Source organism: Bos grunniens, chromosome 15 (assembly GCF_055505025.1).
Source record: "Bos grunniens cultivar Pamir isolate PY7600 chromosome 15, Bosgru_T2T1.0, whole genome shotgun sequence".
In the NCBI taxonomy this organism is placed as follows: domain Eukaryota; kingdom Metazoa; phylum Chordata; class Mammalia; order Artiodactyla; family Bovidae; genus Bos; species Bos grunniens.
The window spans coordinates 8,564,575-8,583,960 of record NC_141179.1 but is presented as its reverse complement, the minus strand read 5'-3'; the positions used below and the strand labels follow the sequence as shown (position 1 = coordinate 8,583,960).

The 19,386-nt window shown below is 38.5% G+C and overlaps 1 protein-coding gene across 6 annotated transcripts in view; it reads left to right on the top strand.

Annotated features, from left to right (window-relative positions):
* Positions 1-19,386, top strand: part of ARHGAP42 (Rho GTPase activating protein 42) — a 348,391-nt gene that overhangs the window by 261,930 nt on the left and 67,075 nt on the right. For all 6 annotated transcript variants that reach the window (XM_086338908.1, XM_086338912.1, XM_086338910.1 and 3 more), the window contains 2 exons: positions 14,155-14,259; positions 16,340-16,469. In XM_086338908.1, the coding sequence (XP_086195034.1) occupies positions 14,155-14,259; positions 16,340-16,469 (235 nt within the window). The remainder of the gene's footprint in view (positions 1-14,154; positions 14,260-16,339; positions 16,470-19,386) is intronic.

The window sequence follows — 19,386 nt, the reverse complement described above, 5'->3', positions numbered from 1 at the left end:
ATCCCTGGGTTGGGAAGATCCCCTGGAAAAGGGAAAGGCTACCCACTCCAGTATCCTGGCCTGGAGACTTCCATGGACTGTATAGGATCCATGGGATCCATGGGATCGCAAAGAATCGGACACGGCTGAGCGACTTTCACTGTGATGACAGCCTTGACTCCAAGTTCTGTTTCCAAACACTAAGTTCTTAAACCCCCTAGTTTGAATTGATAGCCTCTTATTTAGAAGATCCTTTGGGGTCTGATAAACTTTTACTTGGCTTTCTGAAACTCAGCTGGGGTTCTTGGACACATGGTCAGCTTGACAAGCCGTCGTCAAAGAAGATGACTAATTCTTAAAATTCCTACTCCTCTTCTCATGGAGTAGGTCCTGCCTCTGAGTCGTATCATGGGTTTTGAAGCCTGTCTCCTTGTTGGCACACTTCCCCATCTGGCCGCCCCTTGGGATTTCTGAATGACAGCTCTTTGTTAAAGTGCCCCCGTTAGTTCTGATGCTTTCCCCATCACTCTCCTTCCTTGTGTATTCCCATTCCCTGCAGATACTGTGCTCATCTGCTGTGCAGGTCTTCCTCGCACCTGGAATGATCCTTCCACAGCTGTAGTAACTCTCTCCTCTGAAGAGGCACACGTGTAGCCCGTTTCCCCATCCAAGATTCTTTTATAGCCCATCGTGTCTGGGAACAGTGAACCAGACCATTCTGTAAGATGACATCAGGTATATAAGGAAAAGGTTGTAAAATCGTTTGCCCACAGATCACAGAAGGAATGCTAAGAATTTGTGAATTCATGTGACAATACAGGTAGAGAAGTGGAAACTGTCCTTCAACTGAAATGTTTCTTCCTTCCCTCTGTGGTATCCCATACTGGGATGGTCTGATAAGTCTTCTGTAATGCATGCCTTTCTGGTGACACCACAGTCAAGGTCGATGTGAAATTTGTTCTTCTTCCAAAATATTTTCCTGGCTGCTGGATTTTTCTTATTAGAATGTCTGGCCAAACCAAATAGTACTGTCAGTTTAGTCTCATTCCATTTCCAGCCACAAAGTCTCATCCATGGGATTTTACTTAATTTCCACCCCCGTAATGAGAAGAATAGAAATGGGAGCACTAGAACATGGGGTTGCTACTCTTTAGGCTACACATTTACAAATTAATTAGAGGAAAAAAGCCTTTAAGATTTCAAAAACAAAGCCCCCAGGAGCTATAAAGATAAAAACACATGAGGATACTTTAATATCTTTGAAGGTTATTTCCTGCAGAAATCCAATTCCTGTTGTGTAAAGCTTTGTATTGAAGAGATGAAGCAATCTATGCTAGTTTAGCTGAGATTTGTTTGACAAAAAAGCATTAGAGTAAAGCAAAGTACTTTAGGGGTGTGACTTAAACAGATGCTGTGATAGCAAGTAGAAAATATAAATAGTCCTGTTGATTCTCATTAAATAATATTCTTACTTTATGATGATCATTTGAGACTAATTTTCCATGATTTCGATTAACGTCAAGATCCTCCTATAGTTGACCTTTGAACAATACGACCTTGAACGGTCTGGATCCCACTTTTATGTGGATGTTTTAAAATAAATACCACAGAACTACACCATCTGTAGGTTGGTTGGGTCTGCGGATGCAGAGCAACAGATGCCATGACTGGTCTGTAAAGTTTTACACAGAGTTCCAAAAGGTATGTGTGTGTGTGTTGTGTGCACACACATGCACATAAGCATATAGGCATCCTTAATCCCCACATTGTTTAAGGGTCAACTTGTACTTATGATAAAATGTCTACAGAATATTCAGGTGGTACCAGGAAAAGATGTTCCTACGTCTTCATTATTCTTAGGAGAATCTGGATCTAATATATGGGAAAAGAGGGGCATTTATAAATTTTTTATAAATTACTGCTTTTGAAGTATACAGAAAGCCAGCTTTTTAAATTCACTTCTCCAATAGCTATATGATTTTAATGGCCTTTTCCCCCTGTTTATCATAGTTTATCTGGAATGCGATGGTAGCTAATTCATGATCTTTAGATTCGCACTACTCAGTGTGGTAGTAACTACTTATGTATGACTGTCAAACCCATGAAATGAGACTAGTGTAGATTAAGATGTGCTCCAAACCTGAAACACATACTAGATTGCAAAGGCTTAGTACAAAAAAGAAAGCTTTTCTTTTTTAAAGAAGTATCATTAAATCCTTTTATATTGATTACATGTTGAAATTATAATCTTTTGAATACACTGTATAAAATATTAAATTTTGCTTGGTTTAAGTTTCTTGTGACTACTAGAAAATCAAAATTTTCACATTCATTTGCATTTGTGGTTTGTGTTATATTTCTGTCTAGCAGTGCTTGACTGTGTTCTTTCAGATTTGCCAACAAGATATGTGAGTTCAGGTCTGTAATGGGTGAGAAAAGATCAGAGAGGGAGAAATATGAATTCCTGATTCTTGATTGTAAGATCCTCCTATTTCTCAGAGTTGCCCAGATTTTATGAGAATTTTGAGGGATTAGGAGAAAAACCTTGAGAAGTAGCTAAACATGAACAGCCTACATAAGAGAGGTGAATACCCTGTCTTGAAAGTCTGTTATGGAACATGAAGTTTGTGGCTCAGAAAACCAAAATAATCTTTTTATAGCTTAACTCCCTTACGGTTCATTCAGCTGCAGTTGGTGGATGTTTTGACTGCATCCTGCAAGCGTACGTAGCTGGGACTAGAGTTTTGTGAGCAACTACTCTGTGTCCTGTGTTTTCCGCATTCTCCCATGTGAACCCCACCATGGCTTTATTATTGGTAGTTTTTATCCTTCAAGATGAGAAACTTAAGTCACAGAAAGACTATTAGTTGCCTGAGGTCACAAACCTAAAGAGAGGGAGAACCAGGAAGCCAGAACTCAAGTCCAGAGTTAACTATTTCATACCACCAACAGCCTTAAGGACTGCTTCATTACAAAAGTTAGTTCTTATTGCTTGCTCTGACCAATAAAGTGGATGACCCTAGAAAACTGGACTGTAAAGCTATTTTAATTCCTTAAACATTAGAAGAAGAAAATAAGAGATTTTTGTTCACTTTGGTAAAGGTGATTGAGTGCATGCACATATCTGTTCATTCATTCACTTGTTTCTTCCATCCTTCTTTCATAATTCTGTTTTGTCTCCCGAGGCCACAGGTAACTGGCCACTTTTCATGTAGAGACAAAGTGTAATGGCTGAGTGACTATAAGTTGAAATTTGGCTTCAGCCTTACAGCTCTGTGAATTTGGAATGCTTTTCCAATTCTGTGATCCTCAGGTTTTTATCTGTCAGTCGGGGATAAACTTTGTGTGTAGTTCCCAGAATTGTCACATCTGATGCAGGTAATACACAATGTACCTGGTTTGTCATAAGCATCAATAAGCTAGTGTGAGCTTGCACATGGACTGTTATCACTAGATAAGAAAACAATATTGATGAGTCATTTATCAGTGTGCTTCAAAGCCAGATAAAGCTTTTTCAAAACCACATTTTTCATTTTAACATGCTTTAAAATATGCATATAAATTCTATAAGAACATATTCACTTTATTTTTTTAGACTTCAGTCTTTTTGTATTATGTTTAAATGTCACGTGGAAAAATGAAAATAAATATAAACTGAAGCATGCTCCTTTTAATACTCATCCCTTAGACTGTTAAATTTATTTTTAAATCATTTTCTGAAAAAAATATAAGGTAATTTAGTTAACATGCTTTAGCTCTTTAGCTTATTATATGATGAAATATACTTATAAAATGCTTTTTAGCTTTTCTAGTAGATGTGAATAATTTTGAAACTGAACAACTACTTGCTAAGTTAAAAAGGTCTGTCAGATAGCATGTAGACCTTCAGGTCCTGAAAGCAAAAGATTTTGTGTTCATTTTCAATATAATTGGTTAACCTTAGTATAGAAAGTTTAGAGTAGATTAAAGTGAGAAAATAAGACAGTATTATTTTTTTTAAAAAGACATTGTAGGACTAAAAATTAGATTTCTGTTCTGCTGAAAATCTAAGTGCAGTCTTTCTATAAAAATGAAACAATAAAGCTCTCCTCAGGTTGCATATGTTTAAATAAAAGCTTCTTGGCCTTTGGATTTAGTTCTGAAAGTTTGAAGTTTGCAGTGACTGTTAGACCATGAAGAATTTTGGAGAAGTCAGAAAAATGCATTCTATCTATTTAACTGACTGATCTCTTATACTTAATTTTAGAAATCCATCATGTAAAGGCCTGGTCTAAACATAGCTTCTGCTGGATTTTACCACATTAATGGCCACGTTACCTTCTTCATTCCCATTTAGTTGAAAAGATAAGCTGACTATTCTTTATTGCCTTATTTCTTTCCAAAGAAGTTTCAGCCCTGTCTGTTTCATCTGAGTTGCATCCCCTTGAAATATTAGAAATTCATCTTTAGGAACTCCAGTGAGTCTTCACTGCTGAGGCAATATATAGCCATGACTTCAGAAAGTTTTGGCTTTTTAAATTACTTGAATCTGTGTTCATATCTGTTCATTCATTCATTCGTTTGTTCTTCCATACTTTTTTCATTGACTTCCCTGGTGGTCCAGTGGTTAAGAATACACCTGCCAATGCAGGGAATATGTGTTCAATCTCTGCTCTGGGAGATCCAACGGGCCATGGGGCAACTAAGCCCGTGCACCAGAACTGCTGAGCCCTCGAGTCTAGAGCTGGTGCCCTGCAACAAGAGAAGCCACCACAGCGAGAATCCTGCACACTGTCACAGAGTATTAGAGTGGGAAAGACTAGAGATCTCTTCAAGAAAATTGGAGATACCAAGGGGACATTTTGTGCAAAGATGAGCACAACGAAGGACAGAAAAGGCAAGGATCTAACAGAAGCAGAAGAGATTAAGAAGAGGTGGCAAGAATACAAGTGTCAGAAGAACTATACATAAAAGGACATAATGACCAGATAACCACAATGGTATGGTCACTCACCTAGAGCCAGACATCACAGAGTCTGAAGTAAAGTGGGCCTTAGGAAGCATTATTACAAACAAATCTACTGGAGGTGATGGAATTCCAGCTGAGCTATTGAAAATCCTAAAAGACGATGCTGTGAAAGTGCTGCATTCAATATGTCAGCAAATTTGGAAAACTCAGCAGTGGCCACAGGACTAGAAAAGGTCAGTTTTCATTCCAGTCCCAAAGAAAGACAATGCTAAAGAATGTTCAAACTACTGCACAATTGCACTCATCTCACATGCTAGCAAAAAATGCTCAAAATTCTCCAAGCCAGGCTTCAGCAGTAGGTAAACCAAGAACTTCCAGATGTTGAAGCTGGATTTAGAAAAGGCAGAGGAACCAGAGATCAAATTGCCAGCATCTGCTGGATCATGGAAAAAGCAAGAGAGTTTCAGAAAAACATCCACTTTTGCTTCATTGACTATGGTAAAACCTTTGACTGTGTGGATCACAATAAACTGTGGAAACTTCTTCAAGAGATGGGAATACAACCACCTGACCTGCCTTCTGAGAAATCTGTATGCAGGTTAAGAAGCAACAGTTAGGACTGGAAAGGAATCACAGACTGGTTCCACATTGGGAAAGGAGTATGTCAAGGCTGTATATTGTCACCCTGCTTATTTAACTTCTCTTCAGAGTACATCATGAGAAATGCTGGGCTGGATGAAGTACAAGCTAGAATCAAGACTGCTGGGAAAAGTATCAACAACTTCTGATATGCAGTTGCTAACACCCCAATGGCAGAAAGCAAAGAGGAACTAAATAGCCTATTATTGATGAAGGTGAAAGAAGAGAGTGAAAAAGCTGGATTAAAACTCAGCATTCAAAAAATGTAGATCATGGCATCCAGTCCCATGACACTTATGACAAATAGATGGGGAGAAAGTGGAAATGGTGACAGATTTTATTTTATTTTTTTTTAAATTTTTTTAAAATGGCTTCCCTGGTAGCTCAGATGGTAAAGTGTCTACCTACAATGCAGGAGACCCAGGTTTGATCCCTGGGTCGGGAAGGTCTCCTGGAGAAGGAAATGGCAACCCACTCCACTATTCATGCCTGGAAAATCCCATGGACTGAGGAGCTTGGTGGGCTACCGTCCATGGGGTCGCAAAGAGTTGGACATGACTGAGTGACTTCACTTTCTTTATTTATTTTTTTGGACTTCAAAATCACTATGGATGGTTGACTGCAGTCATAAAATTAAAAAATGCTTGTTCCTTGGGAGAAAATCTATAACAAACCTAGACAGTGTATTAAAGAGCAGAGATATCATTTTGCTGACTAAGGTCCATAGAGTCAAAGCTATGATTTTTCCATTAGTCATGAACGGATATGAGAGTTGGACCATAAAGAAGGCTGAGCACCAAAGAAATGATGCTATTGAATTGTGGTGTTGGAGAAGACTCCTGAGAGTCCCTTGGACAGCAGAGAGATCAAACCAGTCATTCCTAAAGGAAATCAACTCTGAATATGCATTGAAAGGACTGAAGCTGAAGCTCCAATACTTTGACCACCTGATGTGAAGAGCTGACTCATTGGAAAAGACTGTGGCTGGGAAAGATTGAGGGCAAGAGAAGGGAGCGGCAGAGGATGAGACAGTTATATAGCATCATTGACTCAGTGGACATGAGTTTGTGGAAACTCCAGCAGATGGTGAAGGACAGGGAAGCCTGGCGTGCTGCTGTTCTTGAGGTTGAAGAGTCAGATAGGACTTGGCAACTTTGCAACAACACAGCTTCTCTGATTATTACCCTCTTTGACAAGTCCCCCTGTGCCACACTGACTGACCAGTTTCCAGCCATGACTCTTTTTTCTTTGGTTTTCTCATTCATTGCATTAGATATTGATACTTTTTCATTCCCATTCAATCTGTACATTAGACTTAAAGCACTCTGTGGTCATTCAGAAACTATCCCTTACGATTTTTCTCTCTGTTTTCCTCCAAGTAAAGAATAGCAAAGACCGCAGGATTATCTCCTAGGCCAGACACATGTACAGGATGAAAATTTATGCCTTACCTGTGCTCTAGTTTTCCAGTCTTCTTGGAGATTTCAGTGGCCAGATGTAGACGTCTGTATAAGACTTTGATCTCTTTTAGTACATTACGATGCTCTGTTTATGAGAAGTGTTTGTATTTTTAAAAAACACTCTTATTGGGATGTAATACACATGCTCTTCAGTTCACCCAATTTTAATTAGTTTTTGTCTGTGGTCTGAGGTAGGTGTCCAACTCCATTCTTTTCCATGTGGCTCTTCAGTGGTCTAAGAATTCTTTGTGGAAAGACCATTCTTTACACATTGTATGATCTTGGCACCCTTGTTGAAAATAAGCTGTTCATAGATATCTGAGTTTATTTCTAGACTCTCAGTTCTCTTCAATTGATGTGTATGTCTGTCCTTGTTCCAGTATCACACTGTGTTCATTATTCTAGTTCTGCCCAGTTTGGGCATCGGTCATGTGAAATTACTAAAATTACTCCAGATTGCTTCAGAGGCCTGCTCCTCACTCCCATGCCAGCTGCTGCTGCTAAGTTGCTTCAGTCGTGCCGGACTCTGTGTGACCCCATGGACGGCAGCCCACCAGGCGGGATCCCCCGTCCCTGGGATTCTCCAGGCAAGAGTACTGGAGTGGGTTGCCATTTCCTTCTCCAATGCAGAAAAGTGAAAAGTGAAAATGAAGTTGCTTGGTCGTGTCCGACTCTTTGCAACCCCATGGACTGTAGCACAACAGGCTCCTCTGCCCATGGGATTCTCCAGGCAAGAGTACTGGAGGGGTTAGCCTTTCCCTTCTCCAGGAGATCTTCCCAACTCTGTGATAAAACCCAGGTCTCCCACATTGCAGATGGATTCTTTACCAGCTGAGCCACAAGGGAAGCCCAAGAACACTGGACTGGGTAAGCTATCCCTTCTCCAGCAGATCTTCCCAACCCAGGAAGAGAACCAGGGTCTCCTGCATTGCAGGTAGATTCTTTGCCAACTAAGCTGTAACCTGGAGATTAATCAGCTGAGAAATTGTGAATAAGCTATTCCTTTGCTGACTTGCTATGGGTTTTGCTAAATGATTCAGTTCAGTTCAGTTCAGTCACTCAGTCGTGTCTGACTCTTTGTGACCCCATGAATCGCAGCATGCCAGGCCTCCCTGTCCATCACCAACTCCTGGAGTTGAGTTAAACTCATGTCCATCAAGTTGGTGATGCTATCCAGCCATCTCATCCTCTGTCATCCCCTTTTCCTCCTGCCCCCAATCCCTCGCAGCATCAGAGTCTTTTCCAATGAGACAACTCTTCGCATGAGGTGGCCAAGGTACTGGAGTTTCAGCTTTAGCATCAGTCCTTCCAATGAATACCCAGGACTGATCTCCTTTAGGATGGACTGGTTGGATCTCCTTGCAGTCCAAGGGACTCTCAAGAGTCTTCTCCAACACCACAGTTCAAAAGCATCAATTCTTCGGTGCTCAGCTTTCTTCACAGTCCAACTCTCACATCCATACATGACCACTGGAAAAACCATAGCCTTGACTAGATGGACCTTTGTTGGCAAAGTAATGTCTCTGCTTTCCAATATGCTATCTAGGTTGGTCATAACTTTCCTTCCAAGGAGTAAGTGTTTTTTAATTTCATGACTGCAGTCATCATCTGCAGTGATTTTGGAGCCCCCCAAAATAAAGTATGCCACTGTTTCCACTGTTTCCCCATCTATTTCCCATGAAGTGATGGTACCAGGTGCCATCATCTTCGTTTTCGGAATGTTGAGCTTTAAGCCAACTTTTTCACTCTCCTCTTTCACTTTCATCAAGAGGCTTTTTGTTCCTCTTCACTTTCTGCCATAAGGGTGGTGTCATCTACGTATCTCAGGTTATTGATATTTCTCCCGGCAATCTTGATTCCAGCTTGTGCTTCTTCCAGCCCAGTGTTTCTTATGATGTACTCTGCATAGAAGTTAAATAAGCAGGGTGACAATATACAGCCTTGACGTATTCCTTTTGCTGTTTGAAACCAGTCTGTTGTTCCATGTCCAGTTCTAACTGTTGCTTCCTGACCTGCATACAGGTTTCTCAAGAGGCAGATCAGGTGGTCTGGTATTCCCATCTCTTTGAGAACTTTCCACAGTTTATTGTGATCCACACAGTCAAAGGCTTTGGCATAGTCAATAAAGCAGAACTAGATGTTTTTCTGGAACTCTCTTGCTTTTTCCATGATCCAGCGATGTTGGCAATTTGATCTCTGGTTCCTCTGCATTTTCTAAAACCAGCTTGAACATCAGGAAGTTCACGGTTCACGTATTGCTGAAGCCTGGCTTGGAGAATTTGAGCATGACTTTACTAGCATGTGGGATGAGTGCAATTGTGCAGTAGTTTGAGCATTCTTTGGCATTGCCTTTCTTTGGGATTGGAATGAAAACTGACCTTTTCCAGTCCTGTGGCCACTGCTGAGCTTTCCAAATTTGCTGGCATATTGAATGCAGCACTTTCACAGCATCATCTTTCAGGATTTGGAATAGCTCAACTGGAATTCCATCACCTCCACTAGCTTTGTTCATAGTGATGCTTTCTAAGGCCCACTTGACTTTGCGTTCCAGGATGTCTGGCTCTAGGTAAGTGATCACACCATCTTGATTACCTGGGTCGTGAAGATCTTTTTTGTACAGTTCTTCTGTGTATTCTTGCCACCACTTCTTTATATCTTCTGCTTCTGTGAGGTCCATACCATTTCTGTCCTTTATTGTGCCCATCTTTGCATGAAATGTTCCCTTGGTATCTCTAATTTTCTTGAAGAGATCCCTAGTCTTTCCCATTCTGTTGTTTTCCTGTATTTCTTTTCATTGATCACTGAGGAAGGCTTTTTTTTTTTTTATCTCCCCTTGCTATTCTTTGAAACTCTGCATTCAGATGCTTATATCTTTCCTTTTCTCCTTTGCTTTTCTCTTCTCTTCTTTTCACAGCTATTTGTAAGGCCTCCTCAGACAGTCCTTTTGCTTTTTTGCCTTTTTTCCATGGGGATGGTCTTGATCCCTGTCTCCTGTACAATGTCACAAATGATTTTTCATCTATAAATGCAGTATCAGTTTTTACATTTGGTCAATTTGTTGCAGTGGTGAGGTAAATTGATTCTAAAGCCCTTGGGAATGATAAAGTGCTATATGAGTTTTTCCTGATGGTAAAATGCCTTTCTTAATATTAAAACCTAATCTACGTACTGGCTTATTGTTATTGATATTATCATTTTAAATGTCAGGTTTACTTTAAGGTAAGCTGAGACAATAATCTTTTTCCTACCACTGCACTTCCTACCAGGCACATTGAACAAAGAAAGTGACACAGTGGAAATGCAATTCCTAAACTGTCAGGCTGTCCTGTTAAGTTTCCTTGATGCAGCATCATGGAATTTGTTAAGGATAAAATGAACTAAACATTTAACTTTGCCACCACCTAGAGGCAATTATGTCATACATGCTGTCTTGATTAAACTTTCTCAAATGCTGCTTTCAGAGTAGATGTGGAACAAAAGTAAAAGGTGGATAACTCTTTGTATATAATTTTTCTCTACACCCTAAAGAATTGTCCTTTCCCTAGTGGGTTCTCAGCATGCACTGTGAGATTAAAACATACTTGTTTACTACTAAGCAAATCTGAATTTTACCAGAAGTTGCCAGTAGGAAATGTATCTCAAGGAATTGGGTGTCTTATAGAAATATTTATTGCAGATGTTCTTAAAGTATCTCCTTTGTAAGTTGAATTCTTTATACTTTGCATAATATTACAATAGTATCTTTCTTTTATGATATCCAGTTCCTAATAAGACAGTATAGACATTAAGAAATGAAACAATATTACTTGCAAGAAATTCATAACTACTATGCAAATATTTAGAAGGCTGCTGTTGCCTAAGTATATACTTCACAGGCTTTTTCTTATTTTGTCTCTGAAAATCTAAATTTACATATCTATGCCATGGTTATTTAAAGGGTTTTTAATACTATTTTAAGATACAGTTCTTTTAAATTGGGTCACAATATGTGCAAACTATATGTCTTATATTATTGAATAATTTAATAAATGTATGTGGCATCCTTTTAGTAAAGGGTTATCTATTAAATTTTTACTTTCCCTAATAATTATTTGTTGATATTAAATTGACAGCATAAAATAATTATAAAATTACAGACAATGTATTTTGACACATCATCAGGAACTGTTGAACAAATAAAGGGAATTCCTTAAAATGTAACAACTTAACACCAATTCGAAAGTATATGCTTTCCAAAATGTATATGATTTTGTAAGAAGTTAACTTGTTTAGGAAGAGAAGCATTAGATCATTGCAGAACCAGTATTTAACTGTTGGAAATCATAACACACACACCAGTTGATGCTTGACTGAATCCTCCTTCTTCCCCAGACAGAGGAAATGACAGGATATTATTCACATATAAAGATGATTTCAAACTGTGTTTCTTTCCTCATATAAAATAAAAGTTTACAGACATGTTATGCTGTTTGAATTAGAAAAATATTAGCATCTTCTCAAATGTGTTTTCTAACTTTATTGTAGGAAGAAGTTGTGGAAGAGATTGAATTGTATATGGAATAAAATCCCAGGAAATTAAATGAAAAATTTAAATAAATTATTTTTCAGTTATAACATTTCATATAAATGACCATGTCTGATAACTCCTTGGACAGCTGCTCTTTACAAATAAAAACATCATAAATAAGTGCATATGAATGTGGGATTAGAAAGCTAGGGTCATGGAAATTGTGCTTTTGCAAAGAAAATTTAATTTTAACTCTTACATGAAAAGATCTGTATCTAGCTCCATGTTTTTGCTCAACTCTTGCTTCTTTTTTGAGTTCTTCCTGCTGCTTGCAAAAATACTGTCTGTTTATTACATAAACCAGTACTGCCACCTCATGATCTTTTCCTGAATTTCACCTGTCCATCCTTATTGGTTCTCTTTGGGTACTTCTTATTTCTGGCTTACTGGTTTAGTATTCCTCACATCTGCACATTTTTATCTCCGACTTCTGGTTAGAATCTCTTCTAGGGTTAGTTAGTTAGTTGCTGTTAGTTGCTCAGTCATGTCCGACTCTCTCTGACCCCATGAACTGTATAGCCCAACAGACTCCTCTGTCCATGGGATTCTCCAGGCAAGAATCCTGGAGTGGGTAGCCATTCCTTTCTCCGGGGAATCTTTCCAATCCAAGGATCAAACCGGGGTCTCCTACATTACAGGGAGATTCTTTACCGTCAGAGTCACCAGGGAAGTCTGTTACCATTTGGACCTAACAGAAGCAGAAGGTATTAAAAAGGAGTGGCAAGACTATACAGAAGAACTATACAAAAAATATTTTCATGACCCAGATAGCCATGATGGTGTGATCACTCACCTAGAACCAGACATCCTGTAATGGGAAGTCAAGTGGGCCTTAGGAAGCATCACTATGAACAAAGCTAGTGGAGGAGATGGAATTGCAGTTGAGCTGTTTCAGATCCTAAAAGATGATGCTGTGAAAATGCTGCACTCAATATGCCAGCAAATTTGGAAAACAGCAGTGGCCACAGGACTGGAAAATATCAGTTTTCATTCCAGTCCCAAAGAAAGGCAATGCCAAAGAATGCTCAAACTGTCACTCAATTGCACTGATCTCACACGCTAGCAAAGTAGTGTTAAAAATTCTCCAAGCCGTGCTTCAACAGTATGTGAACTGTGAACTTCCAGATGTTCAAGCTGGATTTAGAAAAGGCAGAGGAATCAGAGATCAAATTGCCAACATCCACTGGATCATCAAAAAAGTGACAGAATTCCAGAAAAACATCTACTTCTGCTTTATTGACTACCCCAAAGCCTTTGACTGTGTGACTCACAACAAACTGTGGAAAATTCTTAAAGAGATCGGAATACCAGACCACCTTACCTGGCTCCTGAGAAATCTGTATGCAGGTCAAGAAGCAATAGTTAAAACTGGACATGGAACAACAGACTGATTCCAAATCAGGAAAGGAGTACATCAAAGCTGTATATTGTCACCCTGCTTATTTAAATTATATGCAGAGTACATCATGAGAAATGCTGGCCTGGATGAAGCACAAGCTGGAATCAAGATTGTTGGGAGCAATATCAGTCACCTCAGATATACAGTCCATGGGGTCGCGAAGAGTTGGACATGACTGAGTGACTTCACTTTCACTTTTCGCTTTCATGCATTGGAGAAGGAAATGGCAACCCACTCCAGTATTCTTGCCTGGAGAATCCTGGGGACAGAGGAGCCTGGTGGGCTGTCGTCTATGGGGTCGCACAGAGTCAGACGTGACTGAAGCGACTTAGCAGCAACAGCAGCAGATATGCAGATGACACCACCCTTATGGCAGAAAGTGAAGAAGAGCCAAAGAGTCTCTTGATGAAAGTGAAAGAGGAAACTGAAAAAGTTGGCTTAAAACTCAACATTCAGAAAATTAAGATCATGGCACCTGGACCCATCACTTCATAGCAAAAAGATGGGGAAACAATGGAAACAGTGAGAGACTTTGTTTTGAGGGGCTCCAAAATCACTGCAGATGGTGACTGGAGCCAAGAAATTAAATGACAGTTGCTCCTTGGAAGAAAAATTATGACCAGCTTAGACAGCATTTTCAAAAGCAGAGACATTACTTTGCCAACAAAGGTCTGTCTAGTGAAAGTTATGGTTTCTCCAGTAGTCATGTATGGATGTGAGAGTTGAACTATAAAGAAAGCTGAGCACCAAAGAATTGATGCTTTTGAACTGTGGTGTTGGAGAAAACTCTTGATCATGGGGTCGCAATGAGTTGGACATGACTGAGCGACTGTACTGAACTGAACTGTGTTATTTTCATCTTTATCCCCATTAATTCTCTCCTGGATATTTTGTCAGTGCATTTGAAGAGTAGTTAGCATGACAACTGTCCATGACAAGACCTAAAAGTTAAATCACGTCTGCCAAAAAAGAAGTAAAAATTAGGTTCCATGGCTTCTCTTTCATATCTGTAATTCTAGTGCCAACTTAGCTGAGGATATTCAAAATTTACTAGCTAGAGGAATTAGAATGAAATATAATTTCTCTAATTTATTTTATTTGATGATCATCCTTTTAAAAAACACATTTTTATGGTTTATTTTTTATCTCTTTGTTTTTGCAGCTTTTATCATTCCTCCAGGGTTTATTTACTTTTTACCACGAGGGATATGAACTCGCCCAGGAATTTGCACCATATAAACAACAGCTGCAGTTCAACTTGCAGAATGTAAGACTATACCTGTTCTCACTGCCTCTCCTTAGTTAATCAGATGATCCCAGGGCAACTGAGTTATAGCCAAGCTGAACTTTGGAGTCTTCCAAAAACTTATCTGAGTACAATAAAGTCTCATTCATTTAGAAAAATCACTTAATAAATTTATTAACTTTTTAAAATAAGAGCTAATCTCATGTTTGAAAAATATATACTGCCAAATTTCGTGAAAATGAAAATATCTGAGTGCAGAGACCTTAGAAACTGTTGCCTTTATCTAGTGTTTTCATTATTTTGCTGAGTGACCCTAGGCATGTCATATTTCCTGAGAGGGCAGTATTTCTGTGTTTGTGAAAGGAACTTTCACAATGGACTTTCATGCTTTGTCCCTTTCCTCCCTGAAGCTATTTATTTTATAGCTGACATTTACTGTTTTCTAAAAATAAATTTAAATGTGGCTTTCAAGCATCCATAAAAGCTGTGTTAAAGCTTCAGGAGAATTATTTAAAAACACCCTATCTATTTCTGGGACAGTTTACTTTGTAAAGTTGTCCAGTAAATGCTTTTAATATTTGATTGCAGTTATACGAATTCTGTTTTACATGTACTGAATACCAGTTACACTTTAAAAAGTTAGCCAATCCTTTCTGTATTATCAAATATGTTGTTCAGTTGGTAAGTCATGTCTGGACTCTTTGCAGCCTCCTGGACTGCAGCACACTAGGCTTCCCTGTCCTTTCACTATCTCCAGGAGTTTGCTCAAACTCATGTCCATTGAGTCGATGATGCCAATAACAAAATCTTGATTGCTGAGGATTTTGTGTAAATGAAGAGTTATTTCTGAAACCATGTCTGGTACTCTGTAGCTAAAATAGTTTGTGAAGATTTCACTTAATTTTCTATAAAAAGCATGCCTTTCACTCCTTACCTGATTTTTGCTATTGTAAAGATGTTCAGCAAATAGAAATATGCGTTTGGAGCGTAGCACAAGAAATAAGTAATTGCATTTATTCTACTTGTGTTTTGCATTTAGCTTTTTATTTAACCTAGATTTTCTCACAGAATCAATTTCACATGCAATTCATTCCATTGTTTTTCAATATGGAATCCATTTGGGCTTTCTCAGTAAATATTAAAAGGGAAAATTATAAACCCAAAGTATTTTTATTATTTCCATATTAAATGCAATTGCAGTAAAATTCCTGAGATTTGAGAACAAGAGACAGGTAAGGTATTGGAAAAAATTCATATCCTTATGTTTCAAAGGGAAAAGCAGCAAAAGTGGCAATTAAGAAAACTTTCCTAACTTTACTTTGAGATTCAGATCTTTTATTAGGGGCCGTAACAAAATGGTAATCATCACTGTCTCACAGGTTGGTGATTATTCTTATGTTTCCAAGTGTGTATTGTTGAGATAATATGACCTGAATGCAAAATTGATTTTCATAGAGAAAAGCCATATACTTTCTATATCTTCCCTTAAGTAAACTTGCTATGGTGTAAGTAAATTACTTCCTACAATAGAAGATGTTAGAACTTGGAAAACTATTCATTTTTATGTGTTAATTTATGCATTGACCTCCTGATAACTATGTTAGGATTTTGGGAAAACAAGGTAAGTGATATTTCTTCAAAGAGGTGTTCGGAATAAAAATGATGAACCTTTTTCTTGATTAGTGCCACATATATCAAAACTATGTGAATTTATTTTAACCCTCAAAACAAATTAAGTTGTTGTATATCTGCTTTTTTTTTTATCTTAGGTATTATGGGATATAAAATGTTATTTTAATTAATATCTTATATTTGTAAAGCTATAAGTTGTTCCCTAGATAATGTTAAGTGGGAAATTGGATAACATACACACATACACAGATTCAAAGAGAAACATGCAGAAGGTCATTCAGAAAAGTTTCACTAAAGCAGATCAAAATTAGAGCATAGGATTCAATGTAGATGGTGGTGGATATGGTGAACAGTCCTGAAAGAGTCAAGGTTATCCTTTGCACCATTTGTAGTTTTGAAACCTTAGACTGGGTGTTCCTCAAAACTGGTAGAAAACACTGAATGAAATTGTTGTTTCTATTTACTAAAGACGAGGAATAATTTTGAAAGTACTCGACAAGAGGTAGAGCGATTGATGCAGAGGATGAAATCTGCCAATCAAGATTACAGGCCACCCAGCCAGTGGACAATGGAAGGCTACTTGTATGTCCAGGAGAAACGTGAGTTGCAAAGATGTAAATTAATGTCTCATAAGATTAACATTCTGTTTCTATGAGACGTAAGTTGGTTACTTGCTTTTCCTTCAAGAAGGAAGACTAAAATTCCTAACAGCTTTATCCTATATGGTCTGCTTGGCCAGCGACTATCACTGAATGTGGAAGTTTTTCCACTTTTCACCATTGGATTCTCTAAGCTGGTATGTTGTTAAACTTGGAACTTAGAATTTTCATGATGATACCGTAACATGAGTTCAGTTTTAGAATTTAATTATGGTGTCTGATCTCAATGCAAAATTTCATGGAGAATTAAAACCCAAAGCCTTTATCAGATGAATCATCTTGGTGACTTTGGTAGTGGTTTTCCCCTTCAGCAGCATTATTTCATTTAATTCTGTGCTCTGACAGTTTTCAGGAGTAAAACTGGTTAATTACATAACATCAAACTGGCACTGTTTACTTCCTGGTGTTGGGAAATAAGCTTCAGATCCAATAGAGCATTATTATAAGTGCCTCACTCTGAGAAAGTTTTTCTCACAAAAGTTAATAAAAGCCATTCAAACTTGTATAACTAGGGTCCTTTTTTGTCATTAAGTGGAACGAGCGATTAAATTAACTCTCTGTTTCAAACCAGAATGCCCTAAAGCACTCTCTTACTCGTTGTGTTGAAGGAACAGTTGTTTGCATTTCCAGTACATCATGGGCCAGGGTCTTCATAAAACACAGAATCACATGCGTGGATTGTGCAGTAATCTCAGATAGCTCTAAAAGTTGGTAAATGCCTATTTTCACTTTTTGTAGTTTTTCTCACATGTGTGGACTTGAAGATGACATGGAGTAACATTGCCCTAAGTCTCCCCATCTCTAGACAATAGATCCGGGTAGTTTTCTTGAAGACATTATAGTTAAAGGGTTTGAGATGTGGAAGCTGTAGATGTTGACTGTGAAAGTTTTGGGGGCATAATGCAAAATGATCACTAATATGCCAGGGTAGTTTATATTTGACATGCTCAGATGATTGTCATTTGTTCCTTAACAGTACAGAAGCAGATAACAGTTTGATCCAGTAGTCTCAGCAAATAATTATTACTACATTGGTGATAGTGGGCTGCTGGCTCAGGGGATCTGGTTTCAGGATTTTCCCTCTCATAGCTATCTACCTTGACCAGTCTACTGTTTTCAGATGTTAAAATGATGAATCGAATGTCCTGCCTTTATAGTCTATAATTAAAATATAATAAATAGGTTTTTCCAAAATTTCTTGAGAAAAGACGAATTCATTGATCATATATGCAAGAGTATATGGATTTAACTCAGGACCCTAAGAAAGATTCTGCATACTGAATAGTTTTTCCATATTTGAGAGGCTCAGTGTGAGGGTACATGGAGAGGAGCTTATACTGTGCCTAGTGGAGGAATATGTGGATAATGAGGCTTGTCAAATCTGCATCTGGTAGAGGAGGTGCGATCCTGTTGCCCAAAGATTTTTTATTCATTGCAGCTCAGCAATACTTTATTTCTTGAGGTCCCCCCTCACCCCTATTGTTAACACAGTTGCTAAAATCATTGTGGGTATACAATATCATGTTCTACTCAAAAAAGCTTTGGATTACCTAGCAAAATTCTTGTGTACATAATCTTCACATATGTCCTGTTCAGCCACGACTTGGTAGCCCATCCACTGGATGGTGCCAAGGTTTGCTTACCTATTCCCCAGCTGTTGGACATTTGGATCATACTAAAAGCATAAGCCCTTTAATAATCTGGGGTCTGGATGCATAGACAGAATGCAGTGTTTTATGCACCTGTCTGATGTTGATATCTTTTATTCTCAGATACCTGACTTCTTCTCTGGGTCAGTCTGAAATGATCATAAGGCCCTCTGTGGCACTGACCTTTTCTCTGAGAGTTCCTATCCCTCTAACATCTGCTTTAGGCTACAGAACTCAGGTAAATCTTCAATTCCAGTGTTTCTGTAGCCTGGGACCAAATCTGTCTATCTCCTTAATAACCTGTGAACCCATACCTTCTCTCCATCTCCATAGTCTTGTGCTGGCCTCCTTGCTGTTCTTTTTTGCCTCCAGGCTTGTCGACCTCAGTCCGTTCTCAGAGAGCTTCCAGCAGCTTCCTCTGCAGTGCTTGCTTGGTTGTGCCTCTCCTGTGATGGCCGTGGTCAGGCATGGCATTCAAGGCTCCTCTCTATTTGTAGCATCCTCTCTTATCACATTCTTCCTGTTCCCCGGACAGCATCCATCTCCATTTTACTGTATATCTGCCTGTGCTGTTTTTATAGCTTTAGTGAGGCACACTTGGCATGCAATAAGTTGCACATATTTAAAATGTACTGTTTGATCAATTTTGTCACATGTATCCACCTATGAAGCTATCACCACAGTCAACATAACACATGTATTCATCACTCTCAAAAGTGTTAATTTGCCTCACTGTAATCCCTCACTCCTTTCATTCCCACTTACCATCCTCACTTCTTTCTTTTGCCTAGGGATTTAAAAAGGAAAATGAATGGGATTATATGCTTTGGAATTATTTTTCTATGAGGAAAAAGTACTCATTTCTTCTAAGAAGAAGAAATTCATTCTAAGAAGAAGATTTCTTCTTAGAATCTTTGAGAGCATTTATATTAAGAAAATCTGACCATTTCACTAAGACACATTGATTGTGCTCTTGCTATCACTGAGTAAGTCTTGTGGAGAACAGAAGAGGAGGTGAAGAATATGGCTCCAAGATGTTTATTCAGTTGTGGGAGGTATAAGACAGATAAACTTACACAATTAGCAACCAGTGATCAATAGTAAATGTCAGAGCTATAAACTGATTGATAAATGGAGATGGATGTAATGGGATGGTAGCAGATGATTGCTATTTAGACACAGCACTCCACTTCATCTGAGTATGTGGT